This window comes from Mya arenaria, chromosome 5 (genome assembly GCF_026914265.1).
Source record: "Mya arenaria isolate MELC-2E11 chromosome 5, ASM2691426v1".
Classification (NCBI taxonomy): Eukaryota; Metazoa; Mollusca; class Bivalvia; order Myida; family Myidae; genus Mya; species Mya arenaria.
The window spans coordinates 41,973,138-41,994,155 of record NC_069126.1 but is presented as its reverse complement, the minus strand read 5'-3'; the positions used below and the strand labels follow the sequence as shown (position 1 = coordinate 41,994,155).

The following is a 21,018-nucleotide window of genomic DNA, read 5'->3' as shown; positions in this document are numbered from 1 at the left end:
CATCGTCCATCAATATCTGTAAATTATAACTAAATAATAAATGTAAATATTAAAACAAAATCTTTTTTGTATTTGTGGTTGTTAGAGCACACATCCATAAAGCAACGTTGTAAATTGGAAAGTAACAACTGTCATATATGTAATAATGCACACGTTGATTTATTCCTAAAACAATTAAAGTCAGTAAAATTAACCTGATTGATTAGACTTAACAAATCTCATTATTTGCACTAATATTATATAACTATTTTCATTCATTTAATTTCAAGTTCATTTCGTGAATATGTGTTTCATAAATATATGCCTAGAAACAAATAATTTTACAAAAGAAACTAGTTGAAAAAAACTACCATGATTGCATCAGGAGACTTTATGAACAAACGCCCTAACAAACCCTAACAAAGAGGATAAACAATACAACAAACACTATCATTAAAAGTTGCCGTTACCGCCTTGAAACGGTCAGTGATATTAAACTTTCATATTTAAAGATGCCATGGGTGTTGAAATTGTATCGTTTAATGAACATTCGGCGTAGAAGTTAGATCTGTTGTATTCAGATGAAGCCTTCCATTTCAAAAAGAATGAACCATCTTTTGAATACGTTTTAACATCTGTCCCATTCATTGTTTGTAATCTTGTGTTTCCATCCATTACGTATTTCCATTCTACGTCACACTCCCAATGGTAGAATGGTATCGCTTTCAATGTGACCTCCCTGTTCATAAAAGCTGGTCCTACCACTGATATCATTCCATACTGGTTCCTAGCTGCACAAGTACACCTAAACGGAACTGAAATAGCGGTTTCAAACCAATTACAACTATCAATTCACCCTCAATATATTTTCACTCTTTTTAGGGTTTTAATGGTTGTTCCAGCCCGATGTTTCACGAAAGACAATGTCACATAAGTCATATAAATATATAATGTGTTAATATCGAAACCTTTAGAAATAATATCAACAACTCTTGACATGTAAATTAAGGTAAATTACACCGAAGATTCTTTAACATGTATAATTATCTTAATACGTATAAATGTATTCTAAAACGATTTCAAAATCATTATGGAGATAAATATATTTCTACTACCTACTTCAACTACTAGTATTACTCTACAAATAAATACTTTTCATTTATATGCACAGATCAAAATTCAATTTTTGAAGTACACAACAGCTACAATACTTAAGATATTTAAACAGTGTTTGTAAAACGGAAACGCTTACTGAAATAAAATATCAGAGTAAACAGGCAACAACTATCCATTACGCATGAAAGGTAAGGTGTACAAAGATTATAAATGAGTAGCGCTAGTTAGACATGTGGACAAGATATTAAATAAGGAAATTATTTTTCTCGATCTTTTAGTTAACAATACTAGTCCGAAGTCTGCCATTCTTTCAAAACAATTAACATGAAACATGAAACCACAGAATGCAGTAACCTTTAATGTCTGCTTGTAATTGTTTAAACAATATCACGCCGTCCAGTCCACTCCTGGTGGCAAGTCAGTTGCTACCACCGGTTCCCTTAGGCAGACAGTGGCTACAAGGAACAAACCACGGATCATATTACAAGCCCGGTACAACCAGGGAAATCAACACTGCCTCCTTCCATTGTCATATAAAGACCATACTTAGGACTATGACAGCACCGAGCTAAAATGAAGTGTACGAATCTTTTCTTGTTTGTGGCTTATAATTAAGCCGATGTTCATTCACCTAAGCTGACTTGCCGCTTATTATAGTATCATATTGACCAAAGAGGTGTGTAACATAGATTATATCATACTGAATATTTACATTTTACGTACTAAACTATATGGTTATAAATTCGTGTACTAATCTCGCGTACAATTAACTTAATTTTAAAATGAACTGTGTAGAAAGTTAGAATTTATTGAGAAACCAAATCAATTCAATGGGAAAGTTTACTTTCAAATATATAACTTACATGCTAAAATATACAAAAATACTTAATAATATGTCCGAACATCACACTTTATGTGCAGCCATTTTATCGGCGATTTTGACTTATTCGTTAATCTCAATAGGCGTTGAAACGCAATGTTTTGTTTGAATTATCATTTTGCTTATTGTATCTATTGACTTTGTTATAGATACAAGAGAACATATTTTGATTTTAATCTTACACTAAATATTACCTCAATATGAGTATATTAAGAGCAGGTTATAAATAAAAATGTTTTAGAATAGAATTTCAATTAATTGTATAACTAAGAACACATAAAAATTACTCTGAAAAGATCATTCAAGACTAACATTGCTGAAGGCACTTAACCCTTTCCCTAGCAATTATGCTTAATTACTGGCCCTCAGGTATTTCACTGACATAATTCCCGGCCTGTATGTATATCGTTTACAGTAGTGTAGGTACATTATTCAATACTTACATTGCCAATCATTTAGTTCAACACATTTAACTGCATTTTCACATAAATGGATGCATCGAAGTTTTCAAATTATTAAGAATCTTCTTTATATCACAGCTCTCATACATTTTGTCATGATAATCAACGTTAACTGCAATTATTTTCATGATCATATACGTTATTTATTCATTCCACACAATTCGATTGGCATTTTTAACTATGAAAGGACCCCAATATCCGAATGCAAGGTACTCATTACCAAGAGGTCAAAGAATCAGTCGATTGCCTTTTTCTTACGTACTTTATTCAAGACAAAATGTATGCCACAAGCTGAAAAGCTGTTTTTTGCTAAATAAAGGGCCGTCTGCTAATGAATGCTGATTCTAGTTAGAAAAGATTCATAACTGTAGACGGTAGGTATCTTTTCGAGTAGACCTTTTAGACATTACAAACGCTGTTTTGCTGTTGTTATTTTTATGTTTTAGCTGAATAGGTAAAATAGGTAAACATATTGTTTTGTGTAATTGGATAATCAGGTAAGTCTTATGACCTGAAACAAAGTTGCTGTGTATTCTATTGTTTTTATTAAGTGATAGACATAACGACTAAATGGGGCATATATTATAAACACATTATTTAGTGTCTTACTTATCGTAAACCTGATTGCGTATGTATTAGTATACCTCAGCTGACTTAATCTTTGGCTAAATATAAATAGATACAAAACCAAAAACATATAACAAAACATTAAGCAACGCAGAAGAAGACAAAGGGCAAAGGAAGGGGAGGTTGGGCGTGAAATATGACTGAGATGTGTTCATTTTCATAAAGTCTATTCAAAATTCAAGTCATTCAAATGGCTATAATAATGTATCAAAGTTTACTATATAAATAACACATTATAAGTGCCTCAGCCACACCAAGCCGCTAAGGCAAGCTATAATGTAAACTTAAGACTATCAGGTTGAAATAAACTCGCTGAGTGTCACAAATTGACAATCAACGGTATAATATATTGAAGTAAAACAAAACTCTGAAGTAAATGATTGTAACTCTGTAAAATTGATCAATAGAGAAATTTCACATCTCAGGAACAAATAAGACTTTCAAATTGAAAACCTGTTGTAAAACAATGTGAATGGTTCACATGGAACCCAAACACTAACTTGACAAAGCTGATAAAAATCAAAAGGTTGAAGAAATCGTCAGAAGACAGATAACTTAAATAAAAAATGATTTAGTCGGTTATTAGTCTACGGTAAAACCGGCAAAAAATTGGTTTTTGAAACATGAATATTAATATAAATAACATAGCTTAATTGTGTTAATATTTACACCTCAACTCCCATTCCTTAAATGATCTGCCTTTTGGCAATTGCGTTTATTAATAGATAAAAGCAACAATTTTGGATATGTTCGTATCGCAATTCATCGCATAACAATAAACATGAAAACAAATAATATTGTTACCGTTTGTATTGTGTCAGCAAATCCCGTGAAATAAAATTTAACATTTAAGAAAGTGTTAATTTATTATATTTATAATGTATTGTTGCCAAAAGTGTTTCAATTTTACTTTTTAAAGTGATTTCAAGTGGTTGATCTTTTCCCGCGTTGTGACGTCATTTGAAAAATATGTTTCCGGTTACAGTCGGGTTTTTCTATTTACAAAATGGGTGAGAAGGATTACTGAAAGGTTTTCTTAAATGAAATGAAGTATTTTTTAGCAACTATTGAATGAAATACTGAACTATTGGTGTTAAAATAAATAATGAATTGCGGGATTGATGTCATTATCAGGGATATGAACGCATTTAGGCTGGTCAAATTACATGTGCAGTCCTTCGGACTCCACACACCTTGATCAGCCCAATTGCGATCATACCCCAATAATGACATTAATCCTGCAAAAGATTCGTTAATAAAATCAATCAAAAGACAAAGCTAATCAAATTTATAAAGAGCCAATAGTTCTTAATTATAGAGAATTTTAATAACATACTTTATTCAAAACGAGCTATTTAAAGTAATCGTTCTCATATTGTTTTCCAAAATAAGCAAAATTAATTTTACCAATGAATAATTTACAAACAAAAAATGATTAAGCAAGATTTGCATGTACATTTATTAATAGCCAGCCTATGATAACCTATGAATGTTAAATTAAATGGCAAAGTATTACTTAAACATTATATAATATTGATGGGAGTATAATTTGATAGCATTAGATATACGGAAAAATATAGTAACATGTATCCATTAACCGGCATTCATTACTGACTTCCGTTATAGTGTGTTGGTAAATCCCGTTACAAAAAAACTTTTTTTATATTATTTTGAATTACACATGTACCTACATTAATTCAGAAGACAAACGTCGTAAAAAGCTAAAATTTCATTATTACAGTAGTAAATCGCTCGTATTTAGGGCAAACCTGTCCTCGACTGGTAGCGTGCTAGAACTGGCCAAATCCATTACCAGATGTTTTCAATAGTCTTAAACCGAGGTCACATCCGTATTATACTGACGACGGAAGCAGTGGTGTCAATTAAACCGGGATGTATCCTAAAAATCGAATTATTTACATAGAAAAATGTTGAAATGTTGTCAGGGTTTTTTTTTTTTTTTGCAATCATACTTTGTTTGTTGGCCAAGGGCTATCGATTTTAGTGAGGCGCATATGTTTTATCGTCAATTGGAACACGAGGACATTCACAATTTAACTGCTTCTACTATCCAGGGTTTATACCTTATGTTTTCCTTGTAATGTCAGGTGTATTGAAATATTAATTTGAACATTTAAATCAGTTAAAAAACGAACTATGCTGAATGAATAAATATATCAAACTGAGAATGCGTTCATATATTTGTTAATAAATGGTAAACATTTTAAAAGTGTTTGGTATTGTTGAAGGTAATTTTCCAAGTTGTCTTCATGAAGAAAACATTTTAATTAGGAACATTAACACGTCGACACTGGCTGAATGTAGGCACAGTATTGGATAACCTTAACATCAGCCTTTGTTGTTAAACGCTAGTCTATTAAGGTAATCGATCAATAATTTGCACACATTAGAAAAGTACACACTCAGTCAGTTTGTCCTTCTTTGAGCCTAAGCTGGTCCATTCTAACGGCATCTCCATTTTGCATGTATTCAAAATATTATTCTCACTAACAGTCGGTGGGCTTTTTAAGACTCACGAAATGTTATTTCCTTTATCACTGCAACGTAAGTGTAGATAAACACATGTATAATAAGGATATATTTCAAATGTCAAGGACGCATTTATTCATATTACTGTCCGCTTTATCAGTGCACTGTTTTCAACATGAGTATGTAATTACTTTACCGAAATAAAAATAATTTTAGGGAACACTCAGAAGTATTATTATAATGAGATTCCTGGTAAGCCTCAATGACTGTTTTAATATAAAGTCAACTATATCTTAACCGTTGATTTTATTTCTTTGAACGTTTCTACATGTCTAATGATGAAAAAATGACAGTAATTTAAAGAGTAATGTAATATTCTGCGCCTACTCATTAAAACCTTCTTTTCTGTTTTCGTATTATTTCATTTTGCTTTGTACAATTACCAGTGCATTGAATATTGCTATTGTTGATGCCGTAATTGTTGTTGTTAATGTTGATCATTTCTGCAGAAAAAAAAATCACTTTTGCCCCATCCTAATCTTAAAGTAAATGGAAAAGTATATACATTTCGCCCACTCGCTCCAACTTTTTTCTGCCAACATCAAAACAATAAACAAGTACGTGTTGTATGTCATCGTTTGGGTAATAAGATTTTCAACTTCGAAAGAGAAGCTAGTTATTGTTGCATTTAAATATATAAAACAGTATAAATTTCTGCTTTTGTTGATGGAAATTGTAGATAATACAAAAAATAGATTATACGTTATAAGTTAGGATTCGGGATTTGGTTATCTAAAGTAAAAGATGGAAACTACTAGAACATGCACAGCCAAAGCTAATATATTGTAATTTGGTTTAAAGGTATTAGTATCAAATCCGGATAAATTATTCCACTGCATGAACAATAGACATCACACACAAACATTATTGTTGCCATTATATCATAAGTAGCAAAATATCGTTTATAATTAAATGTTTTAGTTACCGCATCAAAACAGGCTGCTAAACCCTAAACTGGTTTAGGGTACAACCTGAGTCAACGTCTGAACGGTGTAAACAGGCTTACGATAAAACGTGAAATACCTTAAGAGTTGATAATTACCTGCTTATGAGACATTTTGAGTCAGCGTTGGAATGGGGCAAACCAGTTTATGTGCTTTAAACAACACACTTTTCTCAACATGGCACAATTAAACCTATAATTGTATGAAGAGTCTGCAGCAACTTGAAAAAAAATAGCAACAAAATATAAACTTAAATTAAACCTTAAGTTTTCAACGGCAAATGAAAACGATAGCATTGAGTGAATATTAATACAGAAGGAGTAACAGTGCTGACCCCTCCTAGGTCTGAAACAACCTGATAAAACACCCGTCTAACATAAATCGTCACATCTAACACAAAATATTGGTTTAAATATACGCACTCATTTGTGTTATAATGGTATGACCATTGTTCAAAACCTAGACTAGACACATATCTAAGTACATGTTTAATTCTTTACACTCATATGTGTTATAATAATATGATCATTGTACTTTACCTAGACCGGACACATATCGAGGTTCACGTTTAACCCAATACACTCACATTTGCAATAATGATATGATCATTGTACAGCAAAGTAGGAAAAACAATACAAATTGAAAAACAGGAGTTTATATTTTTATTGAGTAAGTAAATAAGCAAGGAAGCAAGGAAATAAATTCGTAAGTACATTAATGGTTTACTAACTTGACATGTGCAAGAATTGAGCATTGCATATAATATATATGTAACCAAAACTATTCTTATTAATTAGTACAAAACCAGACTCATTAAGAACACTCTCATTTTGGAGGCTATCCGATTTCCGTCCTGTTATGATTGTACATGCTGAAAATTAAGGAAGCTGAAAAATCAAGAAAATCACAGGTAAAATTAAAATTTTAAGCCCAAATATATAACATCTTAAAGGCCTTGGCCTTCTCGATTATCTGGTTATGTTATCCCGCAGGAGAACACCCGTACTGAAATGAGTTTTTTTCAGTTATTTACTTCAGGTGTCAAACCTTTTTTGCTCTTTCTGATAATAACTGATCTTTTGTTCTTATTTAACTTAAATCTTTAATTTTAAAACCCCGCAGGGCTTCCAACATTGTTCAAACGCGGGGGAAAACACAAATAAGAAAGGTGTTAATTTTAAAAAGAAAACACCGTCGGGGACCGAACTTCGTGGATAAATATGACTGTTAAACAAACTGCAAATTAAATTGAAAAAAAACATATTGAAGTGTACTTTATTTTTTTTTAAACAATTAGATATCCCGATAGTTACCGTAAATAAGTTTTCAATCATAGGCATCATATATATAAATATATATATATATACAACCGATGTTGTGTTAATATCAAGAGAAAGTATAAGAAACAACCGCCAAATAAATAACAAATAATGAAGCAATTTTATAAAGAGTGGTATGACAAGGATATACAGTATATCAAACATTTGTATGATTAAATGAAACCTGACTTAAACAACTTAACAAGAGTTTACATTATTTCATAAATACTACCCACTCATTCTTAGTTTTCCTGATGACTGGAAAACTGGATTAAGAAATCGACGGTTAACATATTACACATCTAATTCCTCTGTACGAAAATCAAGGGAAATAAATGAAATAATTGATTAGACAACTTAAACCAGAAGGTAGGAATAGAGAAAAAAATTGAGAAACACAATTTTAACGTAACTCTATCCATGAAAATATATACATGAAACTTCGGCAATTCAAATTCATTCATATAAAGAATATCCTTTCAAATAATTTCAAGCTATAAACGTTCAACACTGTTATATCGAGGTTATTTGACTTTATCAACAATGCCATATTACGCTAAAGTTTACTAATTTATTCAACGGAGTTTGCTTTGGAGAATTATGAAACAAATCCATACCATTTTTTGAGTTAGCACTTAAATCTTCCATTACTTTTAGCAGACTACTATATTTAGCAAACTACTTCATTTTTGAATGAAAAGGTGAAAATAAGATAACAAGGGGTGCCATATGTGTCCTATACCTTTGCAAACAACTAAGCATAGAGAAATCAATGAAGATTACACTGCCTTTAATAGAAGATGGCATCAATTAGAAAAAAAATGAATAGCTGTTCTCTCTTATGTAGTATAATGTTTTAGGTGGGAATATCCAATTTAAATATGTATCGACTATTTTCAAAATATTAACTGGTTTTGATTATCCTGGTTAATATATGAACTGAATTAATGAATATGTTTGCAAATAAACGCTTTGTTTTGCATGAAAAATAGTGTTTATTATTTTACAAACGTTCATTTTAAAAACAGAAACCAAAACAAAATTTCAGTAATAATAATGTCTTAATAATTTTAAGAGTAGAATCTACAGGTCACTGAAGACACTCAGAAAAAATCGTTTGGTCTTTGATCTAGATTAACATTCGTCTGAGGTTCCCGTGTTGAGGATAACTCAATGTCAGCATACTCCGTCGGCGTATTCTTTCTCCTTGGCGAAACTCTGGCGTTAGCCTCTTGTAGGAAGTCAATGTCCAACTCGCAGTACGCTAGGCCGTCGACATCATGTATTTGCTGGAATATATTTAGCATTTAAAGCAAGTTACCAAATGACATGATTAGTGAGCACTAATATAATCGATTACAGATCACAAAAGAAAGGAATCCTTAAATGTCCAACTTTCATGGGATCGTATTTGTAATTCTATCATGTTAACTCATTATCGTTGAATGCAAGAATGTTCTATTCCTTATGAAAGATTGCCTACCGGGCCTCACTGTTTGCAACAATGTTGTTCTCTATCAGAGTTAGACTCAAAGTAGTTGGCTTACCTGCACACCTTACCTTTTCCGATCAAGCCACTTTTGATATGACATTTGAATAACATCGATTATTTCTAAGAATACTTATGTGAATAACTACAGAAACAAGCTCAGTAGCAAAGAGTTTAAACATAAACCCGATTTAATGGTACTGGGTAAACGCCAAAGACATAGAAGACAAAAATAAAATCACAAACAAGAAACATGGAAGAACAGCACAAAACTCCACAAACAGCACAGTGTATACATACTATATATAAAAAAGACTAGGTATGTTTATTAAGGATTGTTACGTACCGCCTTGGAACGGTTAGTAAAATGAAAATTTACTTCACAAAGTGAATTGAGTTACCTGCGTTTCAATTCCCTGTGTGGCGGCTTGCCTCTGTACGACTGCGTACTCGACTCCTTCCGATGCTATGTGAAGCACGCCATTGTCCGCCGAGGTAACTATTTTTATGTAGGTATCATTAATTGTTTGTTTTTTATAAACGTCCTGTAGGAGTGATATATAATAATACAGAACCAATAGTATGAATCTCGTATCAAATGAAATACCAGTAGTTGCATCATTAAAGAATGTTTATTTGGATATGCTTATAGAGTTAATTTGCTGTGTATGGCTATTTATTTTGATATTAATTTTTATTTAAATTTTATGTAATTGTTTTGATATGTTATGTCATAAGCCCTTGTTCAACAAAAACAAATAAAGAGCAAGTAACATGATTATCCGCAAGAGAAAATAAGGGGATTTCCAAAGGGCATTTAAAGGGTTTACGCATCTACGTATAGTTTACTAAAAGATGGAAACATACCTCTGTGATGTTCAACACTGAAAAATAACAGCAATTATTTTATTTGTTTATGAGCAATTATTTTATTTGTTTATGGGAATTAGTATTTATACAAGTATAAACGAAACGAAACGAAGATATGTTCTGATTCAATTGCATAATGTATCAACAATGTATATAAACCCAACTGTGTGACCTTCAATGTACATCTGAGAGTCTGAATCATTAATTCGAAATTACAAAATAACGTTTTGTACATACATCTCTATTGTGTTGATTGCGTTGACCTTTCGCCGTTTCAGTAATACACATCCTAAAGAAAGAAATGTGTGCATATAAACGTATAATCAACATCAGTTATAAATAGTTTCGTTTGTATTGTTTATGTGAAAAATATTTTTATTTTGTGATACTTAATTCAGATAACTCATTTCTAGTGCAGCTATATAATCTAAAATCAAATATAAGTATTAGATATATACGTAAATTACAGAAAGTTGTTAATATTGTGAACCTTTAAATAATTTAAGCCTACTACATTAAAAGAGTATAATGTCAAACGAAAAAAAAGATAAAAAAAAATACAGACTGCTTCTATTTATTTGTAAAACTAACGATACCATAAGTCAATGCAGTGGACTAAATAATTCGTTAACGCTATCCACCCTTTCAAAACTGCAATTTTTGACTGTTTGCAGAGCAATGAACTTTACTACAGTCAGTGTTTAAATTGATGAGAGCATTTAGGAAGCAAAAATCCTTACTTCCGATTCCGATTATAAACAAGATGTAGAGGCCACAGAAAACGCCTGTTCCAATTAGGACCTTGTTGACAGGAAATCGGGATGTCTGATTGATTTTATCATGGGGATGGCTTCCTGAAAAGTTTGTTTTAATTAAATTGAATATTTAAAAAAGACTCGGTCCACATAAAATGTAATTATAGAACGTTTTGATAACAGACACAAAGTAAAACACATAAATGTTTAAGAATTAAAAATCATTATTATACATTTTCACAATATCTACTGTTTAGTTACAAATGGATGAAACACTCTGTATAAAAAACTATAAATTAATAATGTAAAAATATATTGCGGTCGGCGAATCATTCAAAAGGAATGTATCCTTAATACGAAAATTAGTGTAGAAATATTGCAGAAAGAATAACAGTTACGGGAATACACGGTATAGAGAAAGCAACAGTGAATACACATCTTAAAGTACATTTAACCAAATTCTAGTAACAAGTGGGTGCACATTGAATGAACGTTATGATCACGATCTTTCACTGAAACAAACCATAATCATTTTTATATTTTCATATAATATATGTTTCATTTAATGTGAAACAAAAAAAAATATCTTCTTTTCTTTTCTAAAAGTTTATGCAATGACAGTTAAGTGTAGCTTTCTTCACTACATCGCGTTAAATAGTACGCGAACGCCACGTCATTTCGGAATGACTTCGCTGAATTTGTGTTACAGCCCAATGCGAATTGACGTTTGATTTTGAAGAAAAATACGGGCTTAAACGTGAAAACATTAAAATCATTCAAAATGTTATGTAACTGTATGAAATAGTGGGATAACATTTGTGATTCACGGATAAATCTCTATAAATCAGCTGAGGACATACACTAAACAAGTGTCTTCCGTAAGATTCCTTTGAAAGAAGAAAATATATGAAAGTAGCAGCATTGGTTTGGTTGAGTGTAAACGGAATTCCAGAAAAGGTATCAGACCGAGTACGTACCAGAACACGATATATCATAGCTTGCACTTAAATGCGATGGGAAATGATCGCATCTTGTTGAACATGTAATAGTTCCACCAGTCACGTCTTTAGTGACATTGAAGAACACATTGGAAACATATCGGAAACTCCCACTTTCTCCATTCGTCCAGTTGATGCTGCGAACGTATCTTACATTATCGTTGTCACTTGACCATTCGATTATGCAAGGCGGAATTGTTGCATCCGTTTTACAAGACATGTTTAAGAAACATACAGAAACATTGTTGCTATAGTGGTGCATTGTGTTGACCGATATAGAGAGATCCGACGGCGGATCTGAAAACAAAATAGGCATTTTTTTATATAAATATAAAATACAAATGTTACCGTTTTCAATACAAAACCTATAAAAAAAAAATTCAATTATAAAAACTTACCAAATATAGTAAAATGTGTCATATATAGTTCAATAGTACATACATTTACTATAAGAAATTAAGTTTATATAAAATTTGGGTTTTCCTTATCACTGTTCCCTTTTTAAATTATGTTATATCGATGTTTAGGCATATTGACACACTTTTAAAACCAAAGTCATGTTTACATTGCCAGGTGAAACACATTTCTTTTCCATTCCACGATTCAACACTCAATATTATACAAGATCCAAAACATTTAACCTCCACAAAACAACGAATCAAAACTTGTCATTATGTTTTTCCTATATGCTTACCTATGTTACACAAAGTGCCGTGCACTTCGTATGGTGTTTCGAGGGCTGAATTAGAAACCTGACATGTCACATTCTGTCTTGTCAGTCCAGCCATTTTTTGATAAACGTTATCGAGTCGGTACGACCCTTTTTCCCCTTCGCTTTCAGAAAGAACAAATAAATCATGTCCTATTAAAAGTAACACTTGTACGGGTTCGGTTCCATTTTCAGTTCTGCAATGAACGTCGGAGCCTCCATAAACATAGATACATTCTGTTGTATTAAAGTCATGGGACTTTGGACCGAGAACTGGGTAACTTGGTCTATCTGAAAGATATCACAAATTATTTAAAAAGCTTCGAATACAGTATAAGTTTTTTAAGTTCAAATGAAACTTGAAGGTTTATCACATTGCTGCTCATGCATTTATTATCTGGAAACATAAACTATATATTAGAGTCAGGGGACATTGGACCGATTACTTGGTAGATCGGTCGCTCTGAGAGTCAATACCTATAATATATACTAATTGGAATAATATAAAACCCTTTAAAATGCAATGAAACTTCTAGGTTTATCACATTGCTGCCCATGCATTTTTCATTTCGAAACATATATTATCCTACTTGTACTTATATTTATTCTACGATGACGGAACAACCCGAAACCAAAACATCAAAATTCTCGGAGAGGCAAAAGTTACCTGAAATATGAAGCAGCACATCATTCGTGTTTCCTGCTAATTTGCAATTCAAAACATACGTTCCTTCGTTACTTTCGTTGAATTTAAATATAGTTAATATGTACAAATATTCAGACACTTTTTCTTCTACATAAGAACTTCCTCGTAGCTGTTTCTCATCCATTCGTTTCTTCAATGTTCGTGTATTTGATGATTGGTTATGATGTATATAATGGTCCGCCGGGAAATATCCAAGTTTGACGTCCGCACCGAGAACAACAGGACTTAGAAGCCCAATAGCTCCACATTGTCCATCAATATCTGTATATTATATAAAGAATAAGTATTTGTTTCAGTGTATGAAAGCTTCTCGCGGGATGTGCCTCGAAACAACTTTATAAAATGCATTTAAACTTAAAATAATAACATCTAGTGCATGAATACTTTTGAATTTGAACCGGGCATTAAAACATTGGCCAAATTACACTTGTTGCCATTGACTGAATAATTTTTAACGAACGAAACTGTAAGAAAAACCATTGTGGATTTTCATTGGAGTATAAACATGTATCAGAATTCAATGTAACATGATACATGTGTATTTAATTACCCTCATGTGTCAGAGTTTAGTTTGATTCGGATGAAGACGGGTCGGTTTCCAGACAAATTTTTATATGAAATCTTAAGAGTGTAGACCACATAGTTTACATATTACGTGTAGTGAGGAATTTAAGTGATTGTTGAACATTCAACAGAGTTCGTATAACAAAGTCAGACAGTTAAAAATAAATATAGGATTTGACATTTATAGAACAAACTTATGTTTGGGAATTTGTTTTCCTTTGGAATGGTTTGTGCTAAAGCAAATGTTTGACCATAACTCTAATGATCGATATATTATGGTATCTCAAAAAGTACTCTTTTTTAATCATTTGCAATATTTCTTTTTATATCACATTACTGTTTAGACATCATTTGTTTAGATATGATAGAAATTATTTACTATTTAATAAAGAGTTCCTACAGCTGATTGATCATATGATTTCCGGTGGCTTATAGAGATTTATGTGTGAACCAAAATTGATAATTCACTCCTTCAAACGGTGAACATATCAATTTCATATTTTTCTTTGTTTCACATTTAAGCCTGCTCTCCTTTTGAAAACAAACGACAGCGCGCACATGCCTGGCAAACATATACAACGACGTTGGTTGTCCGGTTAGCGTAGTGGTTAGGGCACTCGCTTCTCACCTCGCTTCAACCCGGGCTCAATTCCCGGCCTGGGCGCATCGGACTTTGGTTTGTGGTCACCAAGCCGGACAACTGGGTTTCCTCCGGGTACTCCGGTTTTCCCCCAACACAAGACCACACACTCGCGTAAAATCGTGCCAACGAGATTGATTAATATAATGTTGTGATAACTTGTTTCGAAATCGTTGTAAAATAAATAAGTTTAAACTAAATAACGACGTTATATCCAACATAACCTTCCGTTTTCATACGCAACTTGGCGCGCTTTCCTGACAAAATTACATACTGTTTATATCGTGTTTAGACATATAAAATATATTTTGTTTACAGTGTGAATTCGCGTTATATTGTACGCCACTCGTGAACTAATTAATTTTGTTGCCAAGAGTGGCGAAGCTTCACTATTTTAATTTTACTGGAACAACTCCATAATTCACCTTAAAGCATGAAAGTAAAACAAACTAATGTAAACATCACTACAAAATATATTTTTATTTGTGTCCGTTCAAGCATGATGGCCGTTTCCACAAAGCGAGATATTGCAATATGTAAAGCTATTTCGATGCATGTGTTTTGTTTGTACGTGTGTTTGGCGACACTTCCTTTGTCTCGTGTGAATGATGTTTGGGCCATAACCTTCGTTTGTTTGTATATTTGAGAATATCAAGGGTTTTTTTCCGCAGCTATCGTCTGCATTATGGCTTACTCCCGCCCTGACGCAATCGCGACTTTAATTTGTTATTATGCCATAAATGCCTTCCACAAATAAACCTTCCACACCCAAAGCGAACGCTCTACCTCTGGGCTATAACATTTTGCTCTCTCAGGGTTTACATTTGAATTATTGAAATGTTGACTACTGAGATTTTCCCTAGTGTATGATTTGTATGATTAGAAAGGAGAAACATTATAACTAAGGAACAATTTCCATGCGTATTGCAACAATGAAAAGTGTTTTTTATATTTCTAAACCATTTGATTTAGAATAAATTGATATGAGCTAATTAATAAGACTAATATCTACTTATTTTAAGTTAATAACCATTTACATTTGTAAACAATAATCCAAATTCTAAAAATGCCGAAAATATATTCTTAAGAGTCACAGAAATAGCCTGGAACAGTATTACAAAAGAAACAACATGGACAGTCCCAGTGGCAAAACAACGACTTTAATGGTACCAAATAATAACACAGAGGAAACACAAGTCACAACACAATCAACTTACAACTGAGGTAATCGCCTTGAAACGGTCAGCCATATTTACCTTTCATATTTAAGGATGTTACGGGTGTTTTAATTGTTGCGTTTGTTGAACAGTCGGCGTAGAACTGAGCTCTGTTGTATTTACCTGAAGCCGTCCATTTTAAAAAGAATGAACCAACTTCCGAATATTTGTTTACATTTGTCCCATTCATTGTTTGGACTGTTGTGGCACCTTCCATAATGTATCTCCATTCTACTTCACATTCCCAAGGATAGAAATGTGTCACTTTCAGTGTAACCTCCCTGTTCACAAAAGCTGGCCCTACCACTGATATCGTCCCGTACTTGTTCCTGGCTGCAAATGCGTTGCCGAAACCACCTGAAATAGAGATTGCAAACTAAAAACAAATACACACTTACCTCAATAATGGCACATGCATGTCATGTACAAATACACATTTCACTCTCAATTACGAAAAAGTAGGAGTTGAAGTATTCTTATGGAAATTCCGATGGTTAACAAAAGAAAGGGACACGCAGGTTATAGCGATGAAATAAGCTCATTAATTATCAGTACGATAAGTGAATCATCAACGTAGTTAAGAGTATACTTAACATGTATTTATACACTTATACATTATAGTTTGAATTATAATTAATACTTATAAACAAAGACTGTTATAAAAGAACAAAATGCTGTAGAAGTAGCAGTCGTGGTTGCAGTGGTAATAGCATTTATAGTAGTAGTAGTAGTAGTAGTAGTAGTAGTAGTAGTAGTAGTAGTAGTAGTAGTAGTAGTAGTAGTAGTAGTAGTAGTAGTAATAATAATATTATTATTATTAGTAGTAGTAGTAGTAGTAATAGTAGAAAGAGAAGTAGTAGTAGAAGTTGTAGTAGTAATGTAGTAGTAAAAGTAGTAGTAGTAGTAGTAGTAGTAGTAGTTGTAGTAGTAGAAGCAGTAGTAGTAGTAGAAGTAGAAGTAGTAGTAGTAGTAGTAGTAGTAGTAGTAGTAGTAGTAGTAGTAGTAGTAGTAGTAGTAGTAGTAGTAGTAGTAGTAGAAGTAGTAGTAGTAGTAGTTGTTGTTGTTGTTGTTGTTGTAGCAGTAGAAGTAGTAGTAATAGTATCAGTAGTAGTAGTAGTAGTAGTAGTAGTAGTAGTAGTAGTAGTAGTAGTAGTAGTAGTAGTAGCAGCAGCAGCAGCAGCAGCAGCAGCAGCAGCAGTAGTAGTAGTAGTAGTAGTAGTAGTAGTAGTAGTAGTAGTAGTAGTAGTAGTAGTAGTAGTAGTAGTAGTAGTAGTAGTAGAAGGAGTAGAAGTAGTAGTAGTAGGAGTAGTAGCAGTCGTAGTAGTAGTAGTAGTGGCAGTCATAGTTGCAGTAGTAGTAGCATCAGCATCTACATCAGCATTGCTAATGGAGGTAGCAGTTTTTATACTCTATGTTACAGGGTTTGTCGCATCAGCGCCGGTAGTAGAAACAGCTATAGCACCACATGTACCAGTATCACAAACAGCAATTGCAGTAGAAGGAAGTAGTAGTAGTTGTTGTAGTAATTACACTGTTGTTTGATATCCTTAACAATAAAGAACATTTTACATGTATTCTACAAACCATTTAAATGCACGGCAAATTGAATAGCTATGATTATCCATTTTGGTGGCATTGCTCACGCAACAAATAGTATTTACATTTGTGAATATGAAAGCAATAGTTTGGTTGCACTTATTGCACATTTATTTAAAAACGACTTTGTACAATGATCATTTAGAAAATAGAAACAGACAGTATGTTTATTTTTTATCAGGGAAATTAAATACTGTTCGCCCTTTCGGTCAACAATTGCTTCACTGAAGTACCGGAAACACTACAATTTCATTTTTTCCCACACAAAGAATCGAAGCGGTCCAACCTTATATTTATGATGCAATATATGGCAGTACACATTGAATCCTTTCTTTCGATCTTAAGTCACGCAGAACTTATAAAGTATATGCTGGACACTTGTAAATATTAAACACAACCTTAACGTAAACTTGTTCTCATATAAATATGTATATATAGAAATAAAGGATCAACTTATGAGTACTGTCATTCATTTAAATTTCAGTTGTCTAAAATTCATGTACAAAAAAAAACACAATTCCTCGTTCAAAGTTTTTAATGTGGTTTGAACAATTTATATGAACATGTATATTATTTTTTTTTTCATTTTGTTTAGTCTGAAACTGAACTCTAAACATAACATTTATAGCTTTCCTTTGCTTGGATCAATTTGGCATGTCACATACATCTAGCATATATATTACTCGACTACATTGTCCTGATCCACCGGACCTCTATTTTCATAATTGTACAGCTCTTTTTCTGCATGTATTCTCGGACATGTTCTTACCGGTCATTACGATAAAACATGTAGTAAAATTAAAACATAAACACCGTTGACAGCTTTTGTACTGATGCAATACCTCAGTTTGTTGCGCGTTGAGTATTACAAATACCTGATTGATTCAACATATACGATCGAGTCCCTCAAATACAAGTGTACATAAATCAGTTTTAAAGTATGCTTAATTTTGTTTCTCTAATTGACCCTGTGTGTGTGTGCGTGCGTGCGTGCGTGCGTGCGTGCGTGCGTGCGTGCGCGTGCGAGCGTGCATGTGTTCTTGAGTGGGTGTTAATTATATTTGGTCGGCAGGCTATATGAATCAATCAGAAAACGGCTGGTATGACCGGTAATCGAACCACGATCTTTTTTAACAAAATAAAAGTAGCCATTGTCGTTTATCATTTAGCCTCATGTGAATGTAGACTTGTGCTTTTTGAGTACTGTTAAATCATTAATGCTCGAGGGACATTAATGTTCCTGGTTTCCGTGTGTCGGGTGATCCACGAATTAAAAATCCCACAAAAAAAAATGACCCTTTATTCACTTTTTCAATTGCCATGTTATGTACATACTCTAGTATATTTTTTACAGAGGTCCCAGTATACAACTTTGAAACCGAACTCAACTATATCTTAGTATTACTGTTTTGTTAATACATCATATCTGTCTTTAACAAATAATAAACAAAATCAATAATTGCGTTATGAATCAAATGACAGAACCACGTGCTTAACGTGTGCTGTTCATGAAAATTTCCGGGTTTACAAGAGGTGCAAGTTGAGTGTCGGTATTCCATATGTTTTCTTTAATGGAATATTTCATCGATTACATTGAAGCTGACTGAGCACCAAATGAAAATCACTGGTAAAGAATGCAAGTTGCATTTGCAATAAGTTGTGTCCTTTTAAAATGTGTATTATAAATATTTGATGTGTAGTTGTGGAAAACGTTCAAGAAAGTAATTGAAATTGATTGAATCAACTATTATTTGGGATTGTCTACTCAAACCTTCTCGGTGTTTTCACAGTTTGCAAAATTCTTAAATGGCATTCAATAACTTCGCCTATCTTTATCTCTGAACAGAGTGCATCTTCTTTTATGACCTCAATTGCCAATTAAAACGATACTTGACATGGGTATATGCACTAATTGGCATGACGTAGCACTATAGCGAGTGTCAAAAACCGTGTAACGTAGAAGATGGAATTCAAGTGCCCATCGCGTGGAGATTAATTAGATGATCTAGGACGATCGCAGTTTCGATTTTTTTTAAAAAGTGAAAAACCACGAATTCAAGTATCCACGAAAATGTTAGTTTTCGGGATGCCACAAAAGTTCATGCCAACGAATATAAATGATTTCACAGAATTAGTTTACTTGCAAACGTGAACTATTATGCAAACAAATAAAACAACTAGCTCATCTTTATCATCGTTAATACATTCATGCAACACAGGTGTTGATTGATATTATCGGACAAAAATAGTACATTGTTTTTAGTTTCATTCCTGTCAGGGAAAAATCAAGGATTCTTCCCTATATTTCAGATTTGTTTTTGAAAGTTCTGATGTGGGATACAATGTAGACCATCTTAGTAAAATCGATTGCCGTTTTACTTAACAGTAGGATTCCGTTTTATAGAATTGACATGCCATGAACTTATGAAACCGTCGACCGTCCAAACCGTTTTTAAAAATATTTAACATATTATATGTGTTTGTTATAACGATATCATTCCAGGCATTTTCAATGTTCTTTTTCCACTGTATACCTTAAAACGCTCTCTAGATTAAACCTTTTACAACCCGAACGAACTTAACAATAGCATGTTACCAAATTATACCTACCGTTAATGGACAGGTTATTTCCTAAAGGCCATTGGAAGATACCATCTAAGTATATGCACATTTTGAAGGTATCGTATTACCTGTGAAGTGCATATAATGTATATGCATGTGATGCTTTATAAAGCACTTGTATAGAGGTTCAACGTACATATTCAATTTCTCCTTATATCCAGATCTAGCTGTTGCACACCAAAGTATTACTACTTTTGTAATGTTTTTGTGATATAAATATATCTCTTAAAATACCTCATTTATAATGCCCGGTGTTTCACTAACTGACCATTGCCAAAAAATTCAGATTTGCACTTGTAACATATTGATATCAAGGTGCAGTGCTCACTGGTTCCTTCATAAGCACGAAAATATGTGTATTTCCCTCAAGCTACTTTAAGAGTAAACGTTTAATTTTGTCTACAATGTTTTGTTATAAATATCCACTAAATTGCATGTGATATATAATTTACATTCCAACTTATAATTTATATTTAATTCTCCCCCAACACGTTCGTCCTTAACAATCAAATGCAAGTGAAAAAGCTTTGTATAAGAATCTCGTTATCGGTTGAGTTTTTTCCACTGAAAAGCGAGCTGGACAATGGAAATATACTGTCACCGAAAACGGCCCCAAACGTTTCATTACATTCCCGTTTTGTCAGGTTTTGAGATGCATTGTAAATTGATTACATTGATCCTTCATGTTTGAAAAATTGATAATAAATATATGTTACGATAGTTATTTTGTATAATAAATTGGTCTGAATCATATTTCTTTTATTCCAGCCTTACTGAAACCTGTGATTATGCGCGCGGCGTCATGAAATGTTCATCTGTTTTTTTTATTCAAAGCAGGTGAATCCAACTTTAATCACGAAGGCTAAATAAGGTGTAGCATGTATGAAATGTATGTATATGTATATATCTTGAGATTTTTTCTCGCTTACATTGAATTTTTTATTACACAACATTTCGGTATGTGTTTAGACTGGAC

General features: G+C 32.7%; 1 protein-coding gene across 1 annotated transcript; it reads right to left on the bottom strand.

The window, feature by feature from the left end:
* Positions 1–8,979: 8,979 nt before the first annotated feature.
* On the bottom strand, positions 8,980–13,616 carry LOC128235716 (uncharacterized). The gene is made up of 8 exons (XM_052950519.1): positions 13,365–13,616; positions 12,683–12,988; positions 11,968–12,285; positions 10,976–11,089; positions 10,473–10,524; positions 10,233–10,249; positions 9,767–9,864; positions 8,980–9,165 (listed from the first exon to the last, which is right to left on the bottom strand). Exons 1-8 carry the CDS (start codon positions 13,525–13,527, stop codon positions 8,980–8,982), a joined length of 1,254 nt encoding a protein of 417 aa, XP_052806479.1. The 5' UTR covers positions 13,528–13,616.
* Positions 13,617–21,018: the final 7,402 nt, after the last annotated feature.

Bases quoted from the DNA above. Each gene is read 5' to 3' on its own strand.
- LOC128235716 (XM_052950519.1), bottom strand. From the start codon at position 13,527: ATGGATGAGAAACAGCTACGAGGAAGTTCTTATGTAGAAGAAAAAGTG. The intron at 12,989-13,364 runs GTAACTTTTGCC...GATATCTTTCAG, and splicing joins TGTGCTGCTTCATATTTCAG to ATAGACCAAGTTACCCAGTT. The intron at 12,286-12,682 runs GTAAGCATATAG...TTTTGTTTTCAG, and splicing joins CGGCACTTTGTGTAACATAG to ATCCGCCGTCGGATCTCTCT.